The 23,208-nt window shown below is 33.2% G+C and overlaps 1 protein-coding gene across 2 annotated transcripts; it reads left to right on the top strand.

Moving 5' to 3' along the window:
• Positions 1-2,126: 2,126 nt before the first annotated feature.
• Positions 2,127-22,303, top strand: LOC123561572 (uncharacterized). Of its 2 annotated transcripts, XM_053553077.1 has the most exons (11): positions 2,130-2,381; positions 4,860-4,902; positions 5,180-6,367; positions 7,708-7,866; positions 8,218-8,294; positions 11,937-12,005; positions 12,506-12,605; positions 12,892-12,992; positions 13,716-13,784; positions 21,875-21,989; positions 22,180-22,303. In XM_053553077.1, exons 1-11 carry the CDS (start codon positions 2,352-2,354, stop codon positions 22,182-22,184), a joined length of 1,956 nt encoding a protein of 651 aa, XP_053409052.1. In that variant the 5' UTR covers positions 2,130-2,351; the 3' UTR covers positions 22,185-22,303. The 2 variants fall into 2 exon arrangements, with proteins under 2 accessions (XP_053409053.1, XP_053409052.1); XM_053553078.1 differs by lacking the exon at positions 21,875-21,989 and having other exon boundaries at positions 2,127-2,381.
• Positions 22,304-23,208: the final 905 nt, after the last annotated feature.

A 23,208-nucleotide genomic window follows, 5' to 3' on the forward strand; every position in this document is an offset into this window, starting at 1 on the left:
ATGTTTTTTGTTTGCTTTTGTTGGGTTTTACGTCGCACCGACACAATTATAGGTCATATGGCGACATTCCAGCTTTGATGGAGGAGAAAGACCCCAGGTGCCCCTCCGTGCATTATTTCACCACGAGTGGGCAGCTGGGTAGAACCACAGACCTTCCATAAGCCAGCTGGATAGTCGGTGATTTGGATCAGTACACTGTCAGGTATTTCTGTTATAGATTTTAAAGCATTCCTATAAGATTATTTTCTTTTTTGTTGAAAATTGATATCTGTTTAGCTAAGTAACATAAAAATATAAATCCTTTGATCTGTACTTACACATTGTCGGTGAAAGCTTTGTCTTTTGAATCTCATGATTTGAAACACATGATCGTTCATATGATAAAATACTTTTGTAGCAGCGCATAATTATAGGTTATTAGCTTTGTATCGGGAAATATGCACGAGTTCTTCAGCGGAAATATTGCGCGACTTTAGGAGCGCAATATTCTTCCGCTGAAGAACAAGTGCATATTACCCGATGCAAAGATGATAACCTTTTTATTACATACGCATCTACATGTTTAAATATTATGTAAGTATCATACATATGTTCAATAGCCTGAATAGGATTGACAATACTGAACTTAATAGAAAAAATAGTGCAACAACACACACTGAATTACGTCACACTCCCGATATGAAATTCAGGCGTCAGTGTATGGAAAAATATTGACGTTTCCGGTACCAGTGTAACTTAACGGGGAATAGAAACGAGTATGTAATAATTGAGGGTATTTCGAATTTGCTTTTACATCTTATAGTATGAAAATTTTGGAAGGAAGCGTTACCGATCAGGATTTTACCGTCATCAGTGCGTAAACTTTGTGTTTTTTCCTAAAAGCAGGCATATTGTATCAGTAGTATAAACTGACATTTCATCTATAAAAAAATAAAGAAGAAAAAAGGATACTTCTTATGACTCTAATGCTCTAAGGTGTTTTGTTTTTAAAAGATTTAGAAGTAATTCCAAAATGACTCATTTATTGTTACAGTATCATTGCTTGTCTTTCTTCTAAAAGTGGTTATGAGTAAATGACATATATCATTTGGCAAGACATTCGCGCTTAGTTTTAAACACCTAAACGAACTTAAGAAATTTCAGAAACCATGTTTTAAGGTTTTGTTAAATATAAAACTTTTCTTCTGACAATTTAACTTCCATAATTATTTATCATACTAAACTGTTATTACCGACATGTGTCTGACAGAAATAAGCTTGTGTCAAGAGCTGCCACTCAGAAATGTCAGAAAGGAAACAGCTTGTTTCAAAATATGCCAGCTAGACATGACTCGTGTAAAGGTATGCCTGACAGACGTGTCTGAAAGAAATGAGCTCATGTCAAGATACGCCATTCAGACATGTCAGAAAGAAAAGAGCTCGTTTCAAAACATGCCAGCCAGACGCGACTCGTGTCAAGGTATGTCTACCAAACATGTTTGAAAGAAATGAGCGTATTTCAAGATATGCCACTCAGACATGTCAGAAAGAGAAGAGTTTGTTTCAAAATATGACAGTCAGACGTGACTCGTGTTAAGGTATGCCTGACAGACGTGTCTGAAAGAAATGAGCTTGTGTCAAGATATGCCAGCCAGACATGTCTAAAAAAAATGAACTAGCTTTTTCTGCAGTTGTCTAACTTAAGTTATTTTCACGAAATCTAAACCATAATACATCATAAATATTATGTTCAGAACAGCGCATTAATTAAAGAATGGATGTTAATAGCATTGTATCATTAGGATAATAATAAAATTCATATTTTAAGTGGACAGTACAAGCGAACACGTGGAAACATTTATAGTATATTAAAATATCATTAGTGGCTACGATTTGTCAGTTGATGCAGTACCAAGCGGTTCCTAAATTAATGTATACAATATAAAAACGAGATACACATCTGCATAATATACAATAAATACATGATTAAATAATGATTAGAACTTCTTATCATTAATCAGGAATAATTTCCAATTTTGTTTCTATATAAAATTATATTGATGTATCATAAAGCTACATTAATTAACCAGTTAATTAAAATTTCATTAATTTATCTATTTATTCATTCATCTGTTTCGTAGGAACACAGGGCTTAACTATTAATAGTAGACACTAGTATTATTATTGTGCAACAAGATAAACATTTTACACAGTCAGGTTCAACTTGAGAAGAAGTCTAATTGGATATTTGTTTAAAATATTTATGTCAACAAGGACTGCTTATCACTGTCTTGTTTGTAGGTCAGATATAACATATCAGGTTTGTGGTGAAGTAATATTACAGTGGTATAAGTTTAATAAATTTCTGGAATATGGCAAATATACTACAGTGTGTAGTTTTGGTAAGAATATTAAATTTGCTTATACAATATCTTAAACTTTCTTCATCACTATTTCCAAAACAATTTTTTTTAGGCTTGAGTTTTTCAAATGAAGCTAAGATTTAATATTATTTCAGTATTGCAGGCTGGATAAAGCCATAGGTACATATGTACAAGATTATAAGAACGGCAGACTTGCTAAACACCACCAGAACTGGTCAATTATGTAGTCACAATAAAAAAACTGAAGTGTGATACTATATTATACCTTCACTTGACCTAACTGTCTAATAAGACAAAAAGTTCCTAAACCGTATGTACATAGTCACAGTTAAAATTAAAGTACTATAATACATTACATATTTACATGACCTTACTATATAAAATAATTTTCTTCCTTTTTAATATGTTAAAATAGGTTTTGACAGTTTAAGACACTACATCAGTGCAAAGAGCTATAAAAATAAATAGATCGGCAACTTGAAAGGCATATAGAGCAAATCTCGCCAACATCCCGTGATAACGGAATGAGATCTCGTTTACCGGCAGTGGCGCTTTCTCCACGCGCCATTTTGTATGCGAAAGCAATTATTCATCGGTAAATTAATTATCACCGTATGACCACGCTTTGTTTGATGGTAAGAAACGTGTACATTGTGTCTTCAGCTATTTCACATTAAACTAATGTTGTTTTAGAAGCTAACATGTATTTTAAATGTAGTTTTAAAGGTACAAATTGTAACTCTATGCTCGCCGATGTTTGTTTTTACTAAGATAACGCCGATTCACGCTCTGACACGAGATCACGCGAGATTACAGCCAGCTGCCATTCTGTGTATTTTATACTTCTTTGATCAGTGTTTGAAAGTAAAAAAGAAAGCATTTTGCGTTATCATTACAATTGTTAGAATTCATATTCAAATTTGAAGCTTCTTCCAACAATTCTATACGAAGAGAGTTGTACAAAATACAGTGCAATCATGCTAGCATTTCATCCTCAATAGCAGAATTTCAATGATAACAGGTTCGATCCTTTACTGGTACGCTATTATATCTGTCTAGATCTATATCAATCGGGATTGTGTCGCTTCTAAATTTCGCATGAGCCCTTCAGTAAAACCTATTTAGATGTATCTTACAACACGTTTCAACTTCAAAGTTCTGTTTGAAGGGTTTTTTTTTGTGTATTCTGAGCTAGTTTCCCCATTTTCACTGCTTGCGCTTTCACTTTGTACAGTCTGATTCAATACTTGGACATAGTCATCTTTGATCTCTTGTAAAATCACATTTAAAACTTCACCTTTTTTAAAGTTTTCAACATAACAAAGTCTACAGCAATTACTTACAACTGCTTTCCAGCAATAACATAGCATAGGGTTCAATCCAATATCGCCACAAGCAGCAGCATTTGGAGTATACCTGCCCATATTGAGGAAACACCTTGCTACGTTAAATCGTTCTCTGACGCTGTCATCGAAACAATATCATCTGCATGTAATGGCACAGAGATTTTTTCTCCATCAATATCAATTCCTTTAACAACAGTCTTTTTAAGGGGCAAATCATTTACGTAAATTAAATATAAAACATGACAACGAACAGCTTTGTTTTAAACCAGTACTAACTGAAAACCAGTCCGTATTAAAATACTGCTGTGTTTTTTTTGTGTGTGTGTGTTTTTTTCTTTTTTTTTTTTTTTTTGAAGTTATTCTGTCCTTCGGTAAAAATATTATTTGCATCAACCAAAACATCTTTTATTCAAAAGAGTGCAATAAATTTTGTACAATATCGAGTTGATAGCTACGCCACGGTAAGTAAGCGAATCTCTAGGATTACTGGTAAAACATTTAAGAATAGGTCTAGGGAAGGTCTTATTTCATACATGCGGATGACTGCTATTATCAAAACATTTATTACAAAGGTTTTGAATAGAAATAAGATCTTTATCATTTCTCAAAATTCTCCGTCAGTTCATCTGCTCCGATAGCTCTATTACTTTTTACATCATAAAAGAATTCTCTTACTTCTGTTCATGTGAAACTTTGAGAGAAAATACTGGCATCAGGACCAATATTTTTATTAACACGTTATGATTAGAGATTAACTGTTGCTAAAGAATGTAAAGGGAATAGGAATCCTGTTTATATTAAAAAAAACTTCATTCCCTAATATTTTCATGTGAATATTGTTTTCTTCTATCATCTTTTATTACCATCCTTTCTATCGATTTCTTGAGGATTATCTTTAGCATTATTGTAAACAAAACCAATATTTCCTCTTACAACGTTTAACATTGCAATCAAATTGGTATCGTTTATTAAAAACACACGTTTTAATATAGGTTTCAAGCTACTTTTACACTTATATGTAATTATGGTTTTGACTACTAGCACTGTGTGTTTCATGTGTTTCATAAGACTGAATATTATCGGACCTGTCTCTTCTACATTTGTCTATATATGTCAAAGAAATAACTTATGTGTGTATGATGTGTTTCAGGTATTCTTATACACTTTGTGTGTTCAAGCTATTTTGCAGAAAAGTAAGTATACAAAAATGTTGTTGATTTTCTTTCTGAATAACAACATTTATTATTAATGCAATTTAAATGTTATTGCGTGTTTATAATTGTCTGAAGTCAGCAAAATATTTGAAATGAAATATTGAAGGTTTTCAAAAAGCCGCCCCAGAAGAAAAAAAAAAACCTTAAATTTCTTTGAAAAAGAAAAGTAACACTTTATTGTACGGTTTAAATGAATGATGTAATACAAAATGCGCGTACTGATCATCAAATATATTTTCAAACATTTATCTTTAAGGTCACTATGGTAACCAATTTTATATTGGAATGATTGCTGCTCGTAACTGGACAACAGACTTCCAGATCGATATTGCATCAAAAAGTAATGGGAACCTATATCTTGACATTCCTTATCTGAACCTGCGTCGCAACGAAACTTTGCAAAGAGGATCAACCATTCTGACGGTAAACAATTCATTAATCCGAGCAGGTACTTTTACAGAAAACCGTGGAATATACTTGAGTACAGATGTACCCGTAGCTGTTTATGTGACTTGGCAAGCACATCCAAAGGTAATGGACACGTACCTGGCATTACCACTCTCGTCTTTAGGAACACGATACATTGTTGCTTCATATGATCCATGTTCACTTTGTAAACCGGATCGGTCTGAGATGATCATAATCGGTGTCCATGACAACACTATGATCACCGTTACAGACCGTTATAAGAGAAACACGACATTAAAATTAAATGCTCTAGATGCTCACCAACTATCAAACACTAAAGACATATCCAACACTGCCATTGTTTCAGATAAACAAGTGACAGTTATATCTGGAACATCTTGTGCAAATATTCCCCATGGTGTTTTTCAGTGTGATCTGCTCTTAGAACAAATGATTCCCTCTTTCTCCTGGAAGAAGGCGTTTATTGTGCCTCCAGTCTTTCCAAAACTTGGATTTCTACTAAAGATATTTTCTGAAAATAATGCGGCAGCCTGTATAACAAACAGTTCAAGAACTGTTTGCTACCATTCAAATCAAGAAGAATATATAATGGGAACCGACCCGGCTATTATCACATCGCGCGATTCCATTAGTGTTGTGCAATACGGCGTTGGTGAGCGGTATGACTTCATTGATGCTGATGAATTTATGACTGTGATTCCAGGTATTGAAAATTATCTTAACAGCTATTATTTCGTCATTCCACAAAATTATTCCTCTTTGGCAAACCGCCTATCCATTACTGTACCATCTTCGAACGCTGGAGGTCTCCGAATGGATGGAATGTCATTGGCACCGGACAAAACCTACTCAGTTCCAGATCCATTTTCTAATTATTCTGTTTTAATCATAAACATAACGGTTGGATATCATGAGCTAACGCACACTGATACTAACGTCATGTTTGGAGCTACAGCTTATGGCTTTGGGGCTGGTATTGGATATGGTTTTCCCGTTGGATTTAGATACCTGTCAGGTAAAGACACAGTTTTTTGGTAAAATACACTAGGCATTAGGTGTTATATTATTCTGTTATTGATCTAACCTGTACGAAAAAGGCCCTGTTTTACAGCTGTAAAACGTCTGTAAAAGACCTGTATTTTGAAATTACAACTGTAAAAGACCTGTAAGTGGAAAACTGATCAGAAATACAGTTAAAATTTTCAGGTGTAAAATATGATTCGGTCTCAATTTACAGCTGTAAAAATTTTACTGTTGAAAGTTACAGCTGTAAAATGGCCATGTCTCAAAATTATAGCTGTAACATTTTTGGAGTGAAACATGAGTATTGGCAGCCATCTTTAATGCATTTTGGCGGGATATACCTGAAATTCACACAGACATCACATCTTGTACAATTTGAATTTAAGCGGTAGAGTAAGTACAAATGTTTTAACTATTATAGTTGTAAAAGGACATATATAATACATATCTAATAACTATTACTCTTGCTGAAGCCAATAATTTAATAGAAATAATTACAAGATTGTCATATGTTTTCATGACTGACAAAGAAAGTTTTATAACAAGATCTGCATATGTCTACTTGTATCCTACATCTGAATTTTGCTGTTGCTATACTGTAATCATACCACATATACTTTAGTACTAGATCATTTTTTGCATTTTCATAGTAATGCTACCTTATCTAGAGACTGCAATTCATCCTAAAACTTTTTGCACCTTTACTTTCGTCCCATAAAATAATGTCCTCTTTTTCAATACCTATAATATTTCTACAGCTGTATTTTTTGGGCATTTTTTACAGCTGTAACTTTTTTCATTTTTACAGCTGTAACTTTTTTTACAGGTGTAGCTCATTTGCATATTTTGAACTGTTTTACAGTCGTTTGACAGCTGTAAATTGAGATCTACAGCTGTATACAATATAAAACTCAATATTGTTATATAAAATCTACAGGTGTAAATTTGGAATAAGCATGACTGTTATTTTGAACAAAAATACAGGTCTTTTACAGCTGTAAAATTTCGTACAGGATGTTTCATGACGACTTGCTTACTAGAGAAAAAATCAGTACATTCCGGACATCTTTAGAATAAAACTCTGACTGCCGTCACATATTTGTCCTAGAGTTTTGAAATGGAAAGAAATATTGCACAAATAAAAATTACTTACATTATAATCTACACTTGTAACATTATCGTTTATCTCATAGACATGGTCACGTCTGCAAAATTAGAAATCAGATTTGGCCAATGTATATAGAGAAACATTTTCAATTGACGGTTTTTAACTTTGTCGTAATATAATACATGTCTAAACTACAAATTGATCTTGTCTCTTAAATAATCCAGAAAGTCATCTTACATCTTCAACAACAACTTCTACATTACCAACAACATCATCTACATCGCCGACAACATCTTCTACCCCTTCAACAGCAGCTCCTACATCTACAACATTGTCTGCATCTGTTTCTATGGCTACTAATGGACCAGTGACAAATGTCACCAGTAAGTTTCTAGTACTACTATGTAAAGGTAGTTACTAATTTCGGATTCATCTGTGTACAGTTTGCAAATATAGTATCATGATATTGAGGTATCATTAGTTTCTATTTCTAGGTAGAAAATTTATTCTTGCCTGATGATCCATTTGCATGTTAATCTGACTTCAGTAAGTTTGTCAGGAGTACATGCTGGAACAGTAGAATTATTTTGTTTTCTTTATTTAGGCATTTAACGTTTACATAAACCATTCGTGTATTTCAAAGATACAGAATTTAAAATGTATGTAATTTCGATTTGGTTTCTCACAAATAACAAAATACTATTATATTTGATACATTTTACGTTTACTTACAGATGTTTTGTGTTTCTCTTGTGATGACCTGAGTCATGTGGAGTTATGCAACGTGGTCAAGCATTGTAGTACAAACGAGGTCAGCTCTACCACTTTATATATAAAGATAAAGATTAAAACATAAACACTCTTTTAATGTCAGCTTTTGACTAAGAAATAATTTATAATGCATATAATAATACCAATTCTTTTTGTATGTTGCTGTTAAAACACACGAAATTCGGTGTATTTTTCGGCGAATGCCATATTAAGAACGAATTCGTGACCATGCCACGTGATTTCAGTTTGCAAATCAGACTATTCGATAGCGCATTATAGATAATGGATGGATCCGTGCTGTCAATCAAACTAATTGTTATCTATGATATTGACCAATAAGATAACGCGGATTATTCAGTGCACTTACCTTGTTGCTAACCAGCCATTGCTTCCCACAAGCTTTCACTTAGAAACCGTTACTGACTTATTCTTTTATGTTTGATACATTTTTTTTCGAAGGAAGTGGTGTTGAGGTGAGCGTTAGGAATATGTAATGTCGACGGGCGGTACCCGGAAATGCTAGAAGGGGGAAGATTTATTTTTTCCGTAAACCAAAGGCCGATTTAGAAAAATGTAAGCGTTGAACGTTAAACGGATCAATAGGCAATCTGCTCAAATGTAATTCTAATAAACTTTATATTGAAACTGCCGTGTGTGTCACTAATGTGCATGGTATAATATGATAGCATACGTAATACATCATGAATCGTCTCTCTCTCTTTACTCATTTGTCTGTGATCGGAATTTTAATATGAATTTGCTCACTATATTTTAATTTAGGCCGATCGCAGAATTATTCAGTTCAAGACATTAAATATATAAGTCATAAATGTATATCTTATTTCATATAAAAGTAACAGCTAACCTTCTTCAGCAATATATTCTCGCTATTAAAAGTATGATCTATATTTTCGCATTTGACTGTATGTTAACTATACTACATAAAAATGTTGAATTAAGCGACCAATCTTCTTACACAGAAAAATATTAAACATTAAGCGCACATTGAACGAGTCATTAATAAAGTCAAAACATATACATGTAAATTAATTTTACATAGAATACCAAAATCATTATTCAAACATATACATAAGATCTGGACAGTGCACGGCACATTAACATTATTTCAAGGACAAAACGTAAGCTTTTATTAATCAGACATTAAATCAGGAGCATAAAGATAAATATTCGGCAGTGAATTTTAATGCTTTTTCATTATTTATTATGTTATGTTATGTCTTTCGTATTTGTAGACAGCAAGTATAACAGTATCCCCTGTTTCGACACCATTCTGTTTTATTCAACGAAGTCTGACAATTGATAAGTTTAAATTGATTATCCTTTTAAATGTAATTTGAAAAAAAAATAAGTATACGCACATGTCGATGCGGTTTAGAATGTCCTGATTTTTTTTGTTTGATATGTTTATTTTACCTTACGACTATCGTAAACTATTTATAACTACCATTAATACTATGCTACAATAAATGCAAATGGGTTCATTTTATCTGTTTGTTCTCTCTTTTTTTCATTTTTATTTTTTGTTTTGCTTGCAGCATGAAGACATATTTAATTTTATGAACTGTCAAGTAAACAGATCACAGGTTTTCGTTTCCTTGTTTCCACCGGTCTAACAAAAACATGGTTAATAGGTTTCAGCAAGATCTTTGTCCCTTTTGGTTTGTGCCATTGCTGTGATAGACTTGTTTAACTTTACTGGTCTGGAAATTGTTTAATTTAATTGTGGAGGAGATTTAATCAGCCCTATGATATGCGAGCAATGTCCGAACGCACTGAAAATAAAATTAATATGACTATACCGTATATCAAATGTTCAAATTTTGTAAGTTTTCACGCAAAAATTAGTTCTGAAATATACACCAAGCATGGATATATGTTTATTTTTAAGACAATTGCGTGGTATTTTACAAAAGTATATTATAATATAATAGGAATAATTAACTTAATTGATATCACAGCGGTGATCGACAATTCCACAATCAGTAGCAACAGCAGCCCGATCGCAAAACATACTTGTAAAATAAGAACAGTAGAGTATTACGCAACGTTAATATAAAGCTATTGAACCAATTAATAGATTTCTTTATCTGTTGAAAATGTTATCTTGATGTAAGAAATCACTTACACCATATGTGACTGCACATGGTGTTTGATATTTTTATCATATAAGCCTAGCTTGGAAATACAGTCCCTATAATAATCTAAGACGTAATTTCTTTTCACATGTTGCTTAAAAGATAATTGATATTATAATTATACCATGTATTTGCAGAAGGACTCAATATTTTTCCTGTCAGGAATATCTAGCAAAGACGGAAAGTGTTTTTTCTTTGATAACGCCAGTATTTTGGCGCTAACTTCTACCGTGGTTTTTTCTGAGTTAATTAAGCTTAATGCCATGTACATAATAAACTAAGCCTCTTTGACAGCTATATTTGTGCATTTTGGTTCACATTTTGGTAAGTATTTCACACAGATATCATCTGAAATACTTTCTAGCGAGTCATTCGCTAATGTACATTAATCCGCCATTTTGAAAGAAGCTTGTGGGAAACAGCAACAGTAACTAAGGGGCGGAGTTTATTGATCGGTTTACGGATCCATCCATTTATCAAAATGAACGATTTATGCAACACTCTGCCTGACTGGACGAGAGTGTCTACTTGTTTCACTCTGTTGATTGTGCTACGCTGGGTGAAATGTAGACAAAGCATTTATGCTAAATGACGCTGTTCACAGTTTTAAAGCTAAGTTTCGCTCTGTATATTTAGCAAGAATATTGATGTATCCAAAACTGATAAGTAAGTTTAATAAATATGATAAAAACATGTTCAAATACCAACATATATCAATTTACAGAAAGAGCTGAATACGGTCTGCGTATCACTTGAATAAGGGTGGGATTAGAGTCTTCTATGTAGAGAAGTGCCTTCCAGACCGCTGCTGTAATTATTTGTCGTAGAATAAACGAAACAAAATTGCACATCTAGGAAACCTTTGTGAACATTTCAAAGAGAACCATTTAAATTAATGTTAAGTGCGGTGTTTGGTTTTGCTATTTGCATAGATGATAGAATGACACGATGCGTAAACCTCACATACTTCTTGTCTTACTACAATTAGCCGACAATCTTGTTTCACTCTCCTGATTGTGCAACGCTAAGTGAAATGTCAGACAAGGAGTGTTTAATGACACTGTTTACAGTTTTAAAGCTACGCTTCGCTCAGTATATTTAGCAAGAATACTGATATATCTAAAATGATCAGTAAGTTTAATAAATATAATAGAAACCTGTTCAAATACCAATATGTATCAATTTACAGTGAGAACTGAATACGGTCTGCGTATCACATGAATGAGGGTGTGATTAGCCGATCGATTAATGTCTTCTAGGTAGAGAAGTGACTTCAAGACCACTACTGTAATTGTTCGACATAGAAAAAAAAACGAAACAATACTGCACCTTTACGAGACCTTTGTGAACAATTAAAAGAGAACCATTTAAATTGTTTAAGTGTTGTGTTTAGTTTTGCTATTTTCAAAATGTTAGATAGATGATAGAATAACACAAATGATACGAAAACCTCATAAACTTCTTGTCTTAATACAATTCGCCGACCATCTTTTTTAAAGATATTTCTTGTTTAATGTTCACTTCAGGTATGCTACATAGAAAGCTATGAAAAGTTTGGGAGGAAACTTTACCGATCAGGCTGTTTGCAATCAGCTGTAAGTAACTTTTTTATTTTAAAGATCATAAGAAATGAAATGCGAGAAAATTATATTCTCAAACATATGATATATCACATTAGATAGTTGACATTTGACACATTTTAAACTGTATTCTCATGATTTTAGAATCCTTTTTGCATTGTTTTTTTATATAATACTAAATATTGCAGAACATCAGTAAGTTATAGAAATGTTTATATATCTGCAGCCAAAATTGCTAATCACCAAACAGTTCCTAGGGGAGCGATGGTGTAGTGGTTAGGGTGCCTGCCGCTTCATCCGGGCATTGTAAGGAGTTCGAGCCCCGCTGTGGTCACGACCGCACCTGCTCATATATCACAAATACTGACATTTTCAAGAAAGCTTAGTATAAACTTAAAAGGTCCCATGCACATGAATACTACAATAATAAAATAATTATATTAAATAAAAATAGAACGATGTGTAGTGTGATTCTGTATGAGAATAAATAAAATGCCCTTTATCTTCATTGCCAGACATGTCAGAAAAATGTGATTTCGTATCAAAGCCAGTCAGACATGTGTGCCGAGTGTTGTTCACAAAACTACTGCAACAACAAAGGATGTGGTGATACTGGTAAAAGCATTTGCGTTCTAGCCATTTCTTCCAGTGTACTTTGTGATAAAACCAATGCTAAATAAAAAAAATAAAACTAAAAGCAGTTTCGTTAACCAAATAATTCATCTTTCTGATTTTGTTGTGTTTTAAAACAAATGTAATTTTCTGACCCTTAATGAAAAATATGGTAAGTTTCATTAATTCAAAAATAAGAAATGATAGCAGAATCTCTGGAAGCATTGCAAAGCAACGCAGCCAGGGTCTTTTCCAGACGTCTTTAAAATAAATTACTTGGAACTTTTAGGTCTATCACCACGTGACCAGCGCGGACCTATGTGCTATGATTGTCCGCACGAACTGTCCCCACAAGACTGCAACAAACTCACGTTATGTAAAGCGAATGAGGCAAGTTATTTACTCGTCATAACCAATAAGAATACGAATTTATTGAATAGATCAGAATTCCTGTTGCCAAAGTAAAATAGTCACTACAACTTAACTAAAGATAAAAAAGAAACACTAATCTTTTTTAACAGACATTTTGTTATAGACATATGATTACAAAGGTTCGCCAAAGGTCAATTTTGTCTGGTGAACTTATGATACTATTATATGTGTTTTATTAAAGAGTGACAGGAAACCAAGAACTCAATATAAATTGTTGATGACTTGCATCAATGTTAGTGTACACTCACAAAGAAAACATCGAATATCCCCATCAGTAGTAACAAATGCATATAAATGCATTGTGCATTTACCTGTAATTTAATCTTGCTAATTAATAGACCATTTTCTATGGCACATAATACATGTACTGTTTAAAAATAATAATATTTATTTAGGGACAAGATTGTAGTCATGGAAATATTCACAACGACATTAGAATTATTCTTTTCTTTACAATTTATATTACAGGTTAATTAACACACAGATTCAAATATGAATGTGCAACTAAATGATATAAGCGGAAGCAGATAAACGTTATTTTCTCGAAAGGTGCTCCAGTTCTATTTTTTAAACAAAAATACTCGGATTGTTCAAAACGTCAGTGTAAGGTAGTCTAGCATATGAAAATGAAAAAAAAGTCAAAATGACTCTTAGTTTATATAACATATTTCTCTGTTGCAGTTGTGTAGCATTGAAGAATTCGGATGGGGAGATCATTCGCAATTCAAAACGGGCTGTGCAAGTGGACAGGTGAGGAGCATGAATAACATACACTCTTGTCATTTACACTCTATCATTTCAAATATGTCTTTGTAATTTGTATATAAGTTTACTCAGTCACCACCGATTATAAACAAATTGAACGTCACAATTGGAATTAACACAAGGTCTATTTTATAACACAATTATACTTGTAGTCCAAAACAGTTAATTTTGTCCGTGTCTATGTACTCATTATTTTCTGCAAATATATTCAGGCGTTTTCCGCAGATGAAGTGGTAACATATTCCTTGGCAGATTTGTGATAATGCTCTAAAGACAATTATTGGCACCTTAATTGCACAGACTATATACAGACATTAATCAATGTGTATACACTTGTAAAGTATCTTTTCCGTGCAAGCGATGTCACGTTCTTTACCAGTTTGTCAACCATCCCCAGCTTTTATTATAATTGAACTAGCATGTCATAGTAGGTTGTCCCCCTTGAAAATAATCCGATAGTCAATATGGTTTCCTGGCTGATAAAAATTTAAGCTATATATTATATAGGAAAAAAAATATTTTCAATGATTTATTTCAAATATACTCGACAAAAAAAGTTCTGCAACAAAACATGTTTTATGCTGTAACGTATTTAAGTGTTCAATGCATGCCAAATCTGGTGATATTGGTGGCCATTGCATCCGCTGAACTCCATGTTGATTCAGAAAATTATCAACGATTCTGGCACGATGTGGTCTGGCATTGTCGTCCTGAAAAAATGCATTTGGACCCAAGCGAGCAAAATACGGCAAAACATTCAAGCAGACGACTCCTCTAGCGCTTTAATGAAATATTATGTGAGATTAACGGCATTGGTAAAAGCAATGCAATTTTGCAACTTTTGACAAGGTACCCTAGGTGACTTTGAACAATAAATATTCAAAAAGTTCTGATTCGATTTTCATTCTGCATTCAATAATTTGATCACGTTGACATGTACTTTTATTTGATATATGAATTTTGTCCGTGCGTTAAGTAATAAAAAAGTTACAATATAAAACATGTTTTGTTGCAGAACTTTTTTGTCGAGTATATGTCTTTTAGTTTGTGAATATTTTAGCAGATTTAACAGTATACATCAATTTCTTCTCTTCAATTTGATGTGAAATTATTTAATCTAACTGAGGATCTTCTTACTTTCAATTTTGTTTTAAAAGTATCACCATCACTTACATTGAACATACATTGTATAGTGAAAAATCACTAAAGTTTTCAATTTCCTATACTTTAGAGGCAAATAAAACAAGTTTTTTTCCAAACATGACTACTTATTAGCACATATGTAGGTGTTCTTGACTTTATGAACAATGTGATTGTAATAGTGTAAAAGCTTCTTGCTTCCATATAACGTCAAAGTTTATAAAGAAACTGGATTTCATAAAGCTCTCGGTAACTTAAACGGTGTTAATTTACAGAACTACATATGCCAACATTTGAAGATTCAATCTAGCATTTTGAAATAATAATGTTCGTAATTTTCTCACTTATCGGACAGAAAAAGCTCTATTTTTAGAAATGCTGGAAAATCTTATCTCACATGGGTTATCCCACACTCCTGTGACGGACTACTTCATGCACTGGATATACATATTATTTATGTAAAATAATTAAAAATCAGGTACCTTTATCTTTTCTCTCCGTTCCTTATAGTGTATTTCTCGATTCAAAATTCGCTACTTTACAATAAGAACGTACCGTTACGCTACAAACGATAAAACTAAAGTGGAACTTTGTTATTGTGCGTCACTGAAATGTCATGACGTCACTTCTGCTTACGGACGTCAATTTCCGGTTTTAAATAGTTTTTTATCATGCTGTTTAATGTTCTCTGTTCTAAGGAGGAAAATAATCGCATCATTGTGTTCGTGAAGATCGGAAATCCAACACTCGCGCAATACCATATCTTAATCGCACAGTTAAGACTTGACGGTCGCCCTTGGGTTTGTTGGAAAGTCTGAACTTAACCGCACTTCAGCTAAGATCTTCATTAATGTCTCATTAAAAAAGTTAAAGGTGAATAAATGAATAGAACAAGCTTATTTTCATGCAGTATTTGAGCTTTTAAATGAGTTTCAAATTGACGGTTTTAGACAATTCGAATAAATTTTACATAATATGATATTGAAATAATAGTACGACACGAAAAAGTGAATAAATAAGTTTTTGACAACTTGTTTCTACTGTCAAATTATTAGCGACAAAGTAAACTAGTGAATGGCACTGCACCAATCAAGAAGATCCGTACGTGTTATAACCTCCCAGGTATTCTATAAGATCATGCGTGAAGGAAATATTAACCCATTTCATCGCGTATTCATACCTGAAACACAGTTCAGTAATGTGTACTATTCATTAAATCTAAAAGCGGTAATTTACTTCCTTGTACGTACATTTTTCTAAATACAGTTCAGTTAGAAAAACAGTGATAGTTTAACAGTATTTTAAAGTACCATAAACTTGCTTGAACTTCACTTGTGAAGTTCCGTTGATTACTGACAACTTGATTGGCTGACAGAAAATTGGAACTAATGCATCGTCTTAATCACGTGTGCACATATAATGTAATCAGCAAGCATAAATGCAAAATATAATTAACGAAATGATACCAATGTATAATTTCAGTTCAAAATATTTAAAGAAACATACATTATCATTTCTGTAATTATCGTAACACATGTAATATTTGCATTATTTTAGTTAGGTTACGATTTCGTTTAAACAGTGACACATTGCCGTACCTCTAACACGGAGGTTGTAATCTAGTTACGGGAGTTCAAGCAAGTTTTTTTGTTACGTTGAAAAGCATAAATAACTGGTGCTATCTCTAATAAGAATATTGAACAATGTGACTGGTGCACGATGGAAGATAAATTATCGCTTGTTTAATATCAATAGTACACATTTACTGAACTGCGTGTTTTAGGTATGAAATACGCGATTGAAATGGGTTAGTATATTTTCTCGTTCATGACCATGGTTCTTATAGAATACCTAGGGGTAGGGTATAACACGTACGGAGGCATTTTCTTTCTGATCTGGTGCCAGTGGATTTGGGGAGGAAATATTTGTTTAACAAAAGATAAAACACGAATTTCCACACCTGTACAAAGCAGGGGGAAATTACCAGCAATATCATGTCCGTTTTAGAAACGAAAAGCAATAAACTTTCATAATACCATGTTTCCCATTTACCGTAGGATTATCTCGACCTTAGTACGACTTACATTTTGAGACGGTTTTGTTCATGGAAAGCATGCAAAATAGTCACTTTTCAGCTAAAATTCTTCAATTTAAAGACGCACAACAAAAAACTGTATTCTTTTGTATTTCCATGATGGTAATCATATATGCTTTCCATGGAGATAATTTGAAATTTATAACAAGTATCTAGTTTCAAATTGACAGTGACATATATAAGGCAAGGACAATGTGTTTTATGTCTAAATATATTATTAAATTAATGTAGTAGTATGCACAGTACTTGATGTATTAATGTGAGTTTAGACCAGCCTTTATTTCTACAGAGTAAGATAGTTATTATCCTATGTTTATAAAACTATGCTGAAAAGAGAATGACTGAACAAGTTTGCAGATGAAGTTGTGAAAACACATTAATTTAGGGAGAGCCTTAATTGCCCCCCTGTTGTAGAATAGCTGTATTATACCAGTACCACTGGCTCCAGACCAGAAAGAAAATGCCTCTGTACATGTTATACCCTACCCCTAGGTATCATATAAGAACCATGGTCGTGAACGGGAAAATATACTAACCTACTTCAATCGCGTATTTCATACCTAAAAGACGCAGTTCAGTAAATGTGTACTATTGATATTAAACAAGCGATAATTTATCTTCGTTCGTGCACCTGTCACATTGTCTCAATATTCCATATTGCTCCACATATTTTATGCTTAAGGTCAACGTGACAGAAAAAACTTGCGTGAACTCCCCTAATGAACATCCGGTCTAGAGGTCACGACAGTGTGCACATGTTAAGCGAACAAACAAAAACAGAATGCAATATATTCACAGTTTTACGATAAGACTCGAAATGATGAATGAAATTCATCTTGTATATGATTTTGAAAATGAAATCATACATTGGTATACATCTATTCTGTTAATTAATTCATTTTGCACATTTATGCTGCATATAAATATGTATGTAAGCGTACACGTGTAGTAAAATGACGACGGACATACATTTTCACCTCAGCCAATCAGAGTGTGCTTGTAATCTAGAACGGAACTTTACCAGGGAAGTTCAAGCAAGTTTTTTTGTGTACCGTTGAAAAAACTATAAACTACACGTTGTTTTTCTAAGATAAGAAGTATTGAAGAAATGTGACCGGTACACAACGGAATATAAATTACCACTTGTTTAATATCAATAGTACACATTTACTGAACTGCGTCTTTTAGGTATGAAATACGCGATTGAAATGGGTTAGTATATTTTCTCGTTCACGACCATGGTTCTTATATGATACCTAGGGGTAGGGTATAACATGTACAGAGGCATTTTCTTTCTGGTCTGGTGCCAGTGACAAGTACTATCAGAATGATTTGCACGAATTTCATGTGGGAGGAAAAAGTAGGTCACTAAGTCATGGTGGGTCTTTAAACTGGTAAATTTAATTTCATGATTGAACTGTATAATAAACACAGACAGATACATGAAAGGCATGTTAGATTTATGTATATTATTGTTTGTACAAGACTAAGTCGCGCTTTTCTCAAACTTTGATACTATTAAATAAGTAAACAGGATAAATCGGAAGTATTTTTTTAAAAAAAGGATCGGATCTCAATTACATTTTCTAAAGGATTATGATACACATAAGAACAATCAGAAACTTGATTCATTTCTAAAAAGAAATCATTCTTTCCTCTATATAAAAACATTGATTTCTATGGAAAACCTTGTAGTTTACAGTTATCTGACAACAGAATTGATCAAGGTCAGTTAATAAAACTGACAATCAGTCAAATGTGCGTGCGTGCTTTACTAACATGCATGTTCTTTTGTAAGTTTGTTAAATTGTTCGTTTTGTTGTTGATTTTTTTTGTTGTTATTGCTTTATTTTTGCCAATGCCTATATGTCAAAGCTTATTAGTAATACTTTATTTTAAAGCAAACCTCTACGCATGTAAAGTTAAACAAAAGTACTGTTATATGGACAAGAGTGTTGTTTTAAATACATTTAATCAATGCAAAATTTTTGACATAGAATTATTGAATGATACGATTGTAACTATTGTAAAGGACACAATCCAATTTGAATGCATTGCTTTAACACACTCAGTAATCAAGACAATTCTTGTTAAAAGCTGACCTTGCATGCTGCACATACGATTACTGCCGCATAACTGCATACGGACTACTTTAACACTAATCAATATACATACACTTCCTTCTAATGTACCCACTTTCGTGCAAAAGGCAACAGTCTACTTTCCAGCTTGTCAATAATACTGTAAATATAATTACTGTAACCATGGTAAATATAGACATTTATATCATACCTGTATTAATTCAAACACTTGAAAGCTTTTCTTTCTGTCACTTGACGACGCAACAGAAACCAGCTTCTATTTTAATGGATACATAGTAGTAATGTTGTAGTGTTAAATCTATAGAAAAGCGCTTGAAGAATCTAATCTGAATATTTTTGACGTAAAATATGGACAATGCACTTTTCCATTAGACGCGGAAATCTGACGTCACGCAGACGTATTATTTAGCGCCAAGAAAAGACTATACTTTTCCCACTATTTTATATAAAAGACGTTTCAAAGTCGAAATGATATAATTTATGACAGAATGGTGCAACACTTTTTTGCATACACTGTTTAGGTTATTAGGCGCGGCGAAAATATCTCATTTGACGTCTACGCACTCCTAGGTTATTGCGCCGTACATGTTACTCCCTGTATTTTAACACTGTTAAAGCTTGCGCCATGAAATAGTGCTTCCTTCTTTTATTCACTAGTTTAAATACAAGACATATCAGAATCAAAATGATATTTAGCAGAACCATGTTCTAAATCAATAATCACATATACTAGTGATGGTACCTAAAAATTAAAATTGCATCTGATATACTTTCTGTTGAAAACTTAATACTGGGGTACCTCAATTATATAATGGTTTAACTTTCATACTTCATTTTTCATGCTTAAAGGCAATATTTAATCCGAAAAATTTGGTCCTACTTGGAAAAGTGAAGCTAGTGACAGATAACTTTTCTAGGACTATTTGGTTATCTGAACAAAGTATGCATAGATTCGGATGTGTTCCCAAAGCTATCAAAAATCATTCAAACAAAAAAGTTGAGCATTATCTTTCATTTTCAAACGCACTCATTTAAAGACTTCTTTTTATTAATTACTGCCGATAATTTACAGGTATAGTATGATCTTAGATAAGAAAACATTATTCGTGAGAAAAAAAAATATAAATAGGCTATATGAATTTTACGACATTGAATCCCTCAACAATTTACAAAATTCGTTTGCCAAGAATAACCAAGGCCTCAAAATGCATGAATTAAAAACAGAGCGATATAAAAATGTATATTCTATCTCATGGTCACACCAAACCCATACCAAAAACTGTGCCGAAAGAAGTTATTTCACTTTTTATGATACTCATCTTGTGTTTACAAATGTACCAAATTTGCATATTGACCGAGGCGTGCGGAATGCATTTACCTTGCGGAATCTACCGTTACAGAAACTTCTGTTAATATAATGCAGACGTTCTTTAGTATAAATAAAATGGTATAGTGTTAATCAAAAAGAAATGACAATCACCTTTCTTTAACTAATCAACCAAAAAACAAAGAAGCCAATGTCGCTGTCAAAAGTTCACGTGTTTACTGCACGGTGCTATGTTAAATTATTGCAAGTGTGAGATGAGCGATATACGCTTCAGTTTTGTACAGTATTTGTTGTTGTTGTCGTTGAATACATAGCCTTAGCCTAAGGCTTAGGTACCATCTCTACATATACGCCGCGTGTATAATTCACTCGGGCTAACCTTCGTGATTTTATTCCGCAAGCGTATAACCTCATCGTTTTGTTTCGATATGTTAATGCTTTCTATTTTTTCTTGAACAAATTGCCTTAATTATACATGTAACAATATGTTGGGTTTTTTTACTACATGTATATACAGATCACGACTTACAAAATCAGCTTTAATGAGATGTTATTGGCATTAGTTTGTTTCATAGTTGTTTTCTTTGATACTAAATACAGTATAAAATGTTAGGTGAGCGATAATAATTTAATTATAAGTGGCAATCGATAATGATACCCATTTTACTGCAAGATTTCAATTTTTCATTTATAATAATAAACGTGTGTTGTTCCGCCTCTGTGCAAATGGCATAAACTAGATACTGTCAGTAGTGCCGCACATACATTTTTTGTAATCTGAATTGTAAACTGAATTGCATAATAACTGTATAAGCATTAGTCAATGCCTTTACATTTGTAGTGTGCCCCTACAGTAAGTCAATGCCTTTACATTTGTAGTGTGCCCCTACAGTAAGTCCATGCCTTTACATTTGTAGTGTGTCCCTACAGTAAGTCCATGCCTTTACATTTGTAGTGTGCCCCTACAGTAAGTCCATGCCTTTACATTTGTAGTGTGTCCCTACAGTAAGTCAATGCCTTTACATTTGTAGTGTGTCCCTACAGTAAGTCAATGCCTTTACATTTGTAGTGTGTCCCTACAGTAAGTCAATGCCTTTACATTTGTAGTGTGTCCCTACAGTAAGTCAATGCCTTTACATTTGTAGTGTGTCCCTACAGTAAGTCAATGCCTTTACATTTGTAGTGTGTCCCTACAGTAAGTCAATGCCTTTACATTTGTAGTGTGCCCCTACAGTAAGTCAATGCCTTTACATTTGTAGTGTGTCCCTACAGTAAGTCAATGCCTTTACATTTGTAGTGTGTCCCTACAGTAAGTCAATGCCTTTACATTTGTAGTGTGTCCCTACAGTAAGTCAATGCCTTTACATTTGTAATGTGTCCCTACAGTAAGTCAATGCCTTTACATTTGTAGTGTGTCCCTACAGTGCAAACGGCAACAACATCGTTGCCAGTTTGTCGTTCGTGCTGCTCTGATGATTACTGCAATCTTAACTGTACAAGAAGTGATGTAGGATCCATCATTGTTGGTATGGAAATGTTTTAAAAGTTTCGGTTTATTTCTATCCATATTGTACAAGTATTATTTAGTACTGAACACGTAGATTACAATGTCTGGGTCTTTTTTTACTTCTGTTTAACATGTTAAAAACTAAATACAATGTTTGTATTGAAGCAGAAAAAATCTTAAAACTGTTAACTTTGATTTTTATTTTTCAGGATAGACAGAGAATGATATCGAAGTTGGTGATAAAAATGGCGGAGGGCATTAGTTAAATAGCATTTTGTTAATCAGATAAATCCAGTTGAAGTTATGAGTTGTAAATAAAGAAACTGACAAATATTTTATCAAACTTTCTCACGTAGTACATAGCAAGGACTCAGTGGAAGGCCACAGTGCGACTACTATTGTATACAAACTAAAGTAATTTAGGATTTGCAATCTAAATTTTGAGTTAAACAAAAATCAATGTTTTGCCTGCATTACAAGTCAAGTCTTTAAACTGTCAAACTAAACTGTTGCATAAAAGCATTCATGAACAACAATATCTTGAAAATTGTACTGGCAATGCTGATAATATTTTTTTTTATCTTTAAATGAGCCGCAACATGATAAATCCATCATAGTGCGTTTGCGACCAGCATGAATCCACATCCGCGCAGTCTGGTCAGGATTGCTGTTCGCTTTCAAAGTCTATTGCAATTAGAGAAACTGTGAGCGAACAGTATGGATCCTGACCAGACTGCGCGGATGCGCATGCTGGTCTGAATCCATGCTGGTTGCGAACGCATCATGTTGCTTTTCTCATGGTGCGGCTCAAATTATGTATCCATTATATGAAAGATACCTTGTGCTCTTTGACCACCAGAAAGATGTTATCCCGCATCTGTTACGCCCAAACTTTTAATTTTCATCGTTAGCGTGATTAAAGCGCAAAAGTGTCCAGACAATAAAAGTTCACATTATTTTTGTATTAATTTGAACGGGAATGCATTCTGCTCATTTTTGTAGGTGTAATTTTGTAGGTGGCAAAACGGGTAAGTCAGGTTAAATGCAATTGCAAACATAAAAAATTGATAAAATGGCCCATTTTTTTTACAAATCTTATAAGCGGGTTCTTTTTTTTTTAAGTTACAATGTAATTAGTTAGAATCTTAAGTACCCATATCAATTTAGCCCCGTTCGTCTTTTCTCTCGTTTCATTTCTTTCATAGATTGTTCTTTGCATAAACATTTATTCTGTTTTA

The sequence above is a fragment of the Mercenaria mercenaria genome, chromosome 10 (genome assembly GCF_021730395.1).
Source record: "Mercenaria mercenaria strain notata chromosome 10, MADL_Memer_1, whole genome shotgun sequence".
Classification (NCBI taxonomy): domain Eukaryota; kingdom Metazoa; phylum Mollusca; class Bivalvia; order Venerida; family Veneridae; genus Mercenaria; species Mercenaria mercenaria.

Excerpts from the sequence above, each read along its gene's own strand:
- LOC123561572 (XM_053553077.1), top strand. The coding sequence starts at position 2,352 with ATGGCAAATATACTACAGTGTGTAGTTTTG. Across the intron at positions 4,903-5,179 it reads TCAAGCTATTTTGCAGAAAA|GTCACTATGGTAACCAATTT; the intron begins GTAAGTATACAA and ends TTTATCTTTAAG. Across the intron at positions 8,295-11,936 it reads AGCATTGTAGTACAAACGAG|GTATGCTACATAGAAAGCTA; the intron begins GTCAGCTCTACC and ends TGTTCACTTCAG.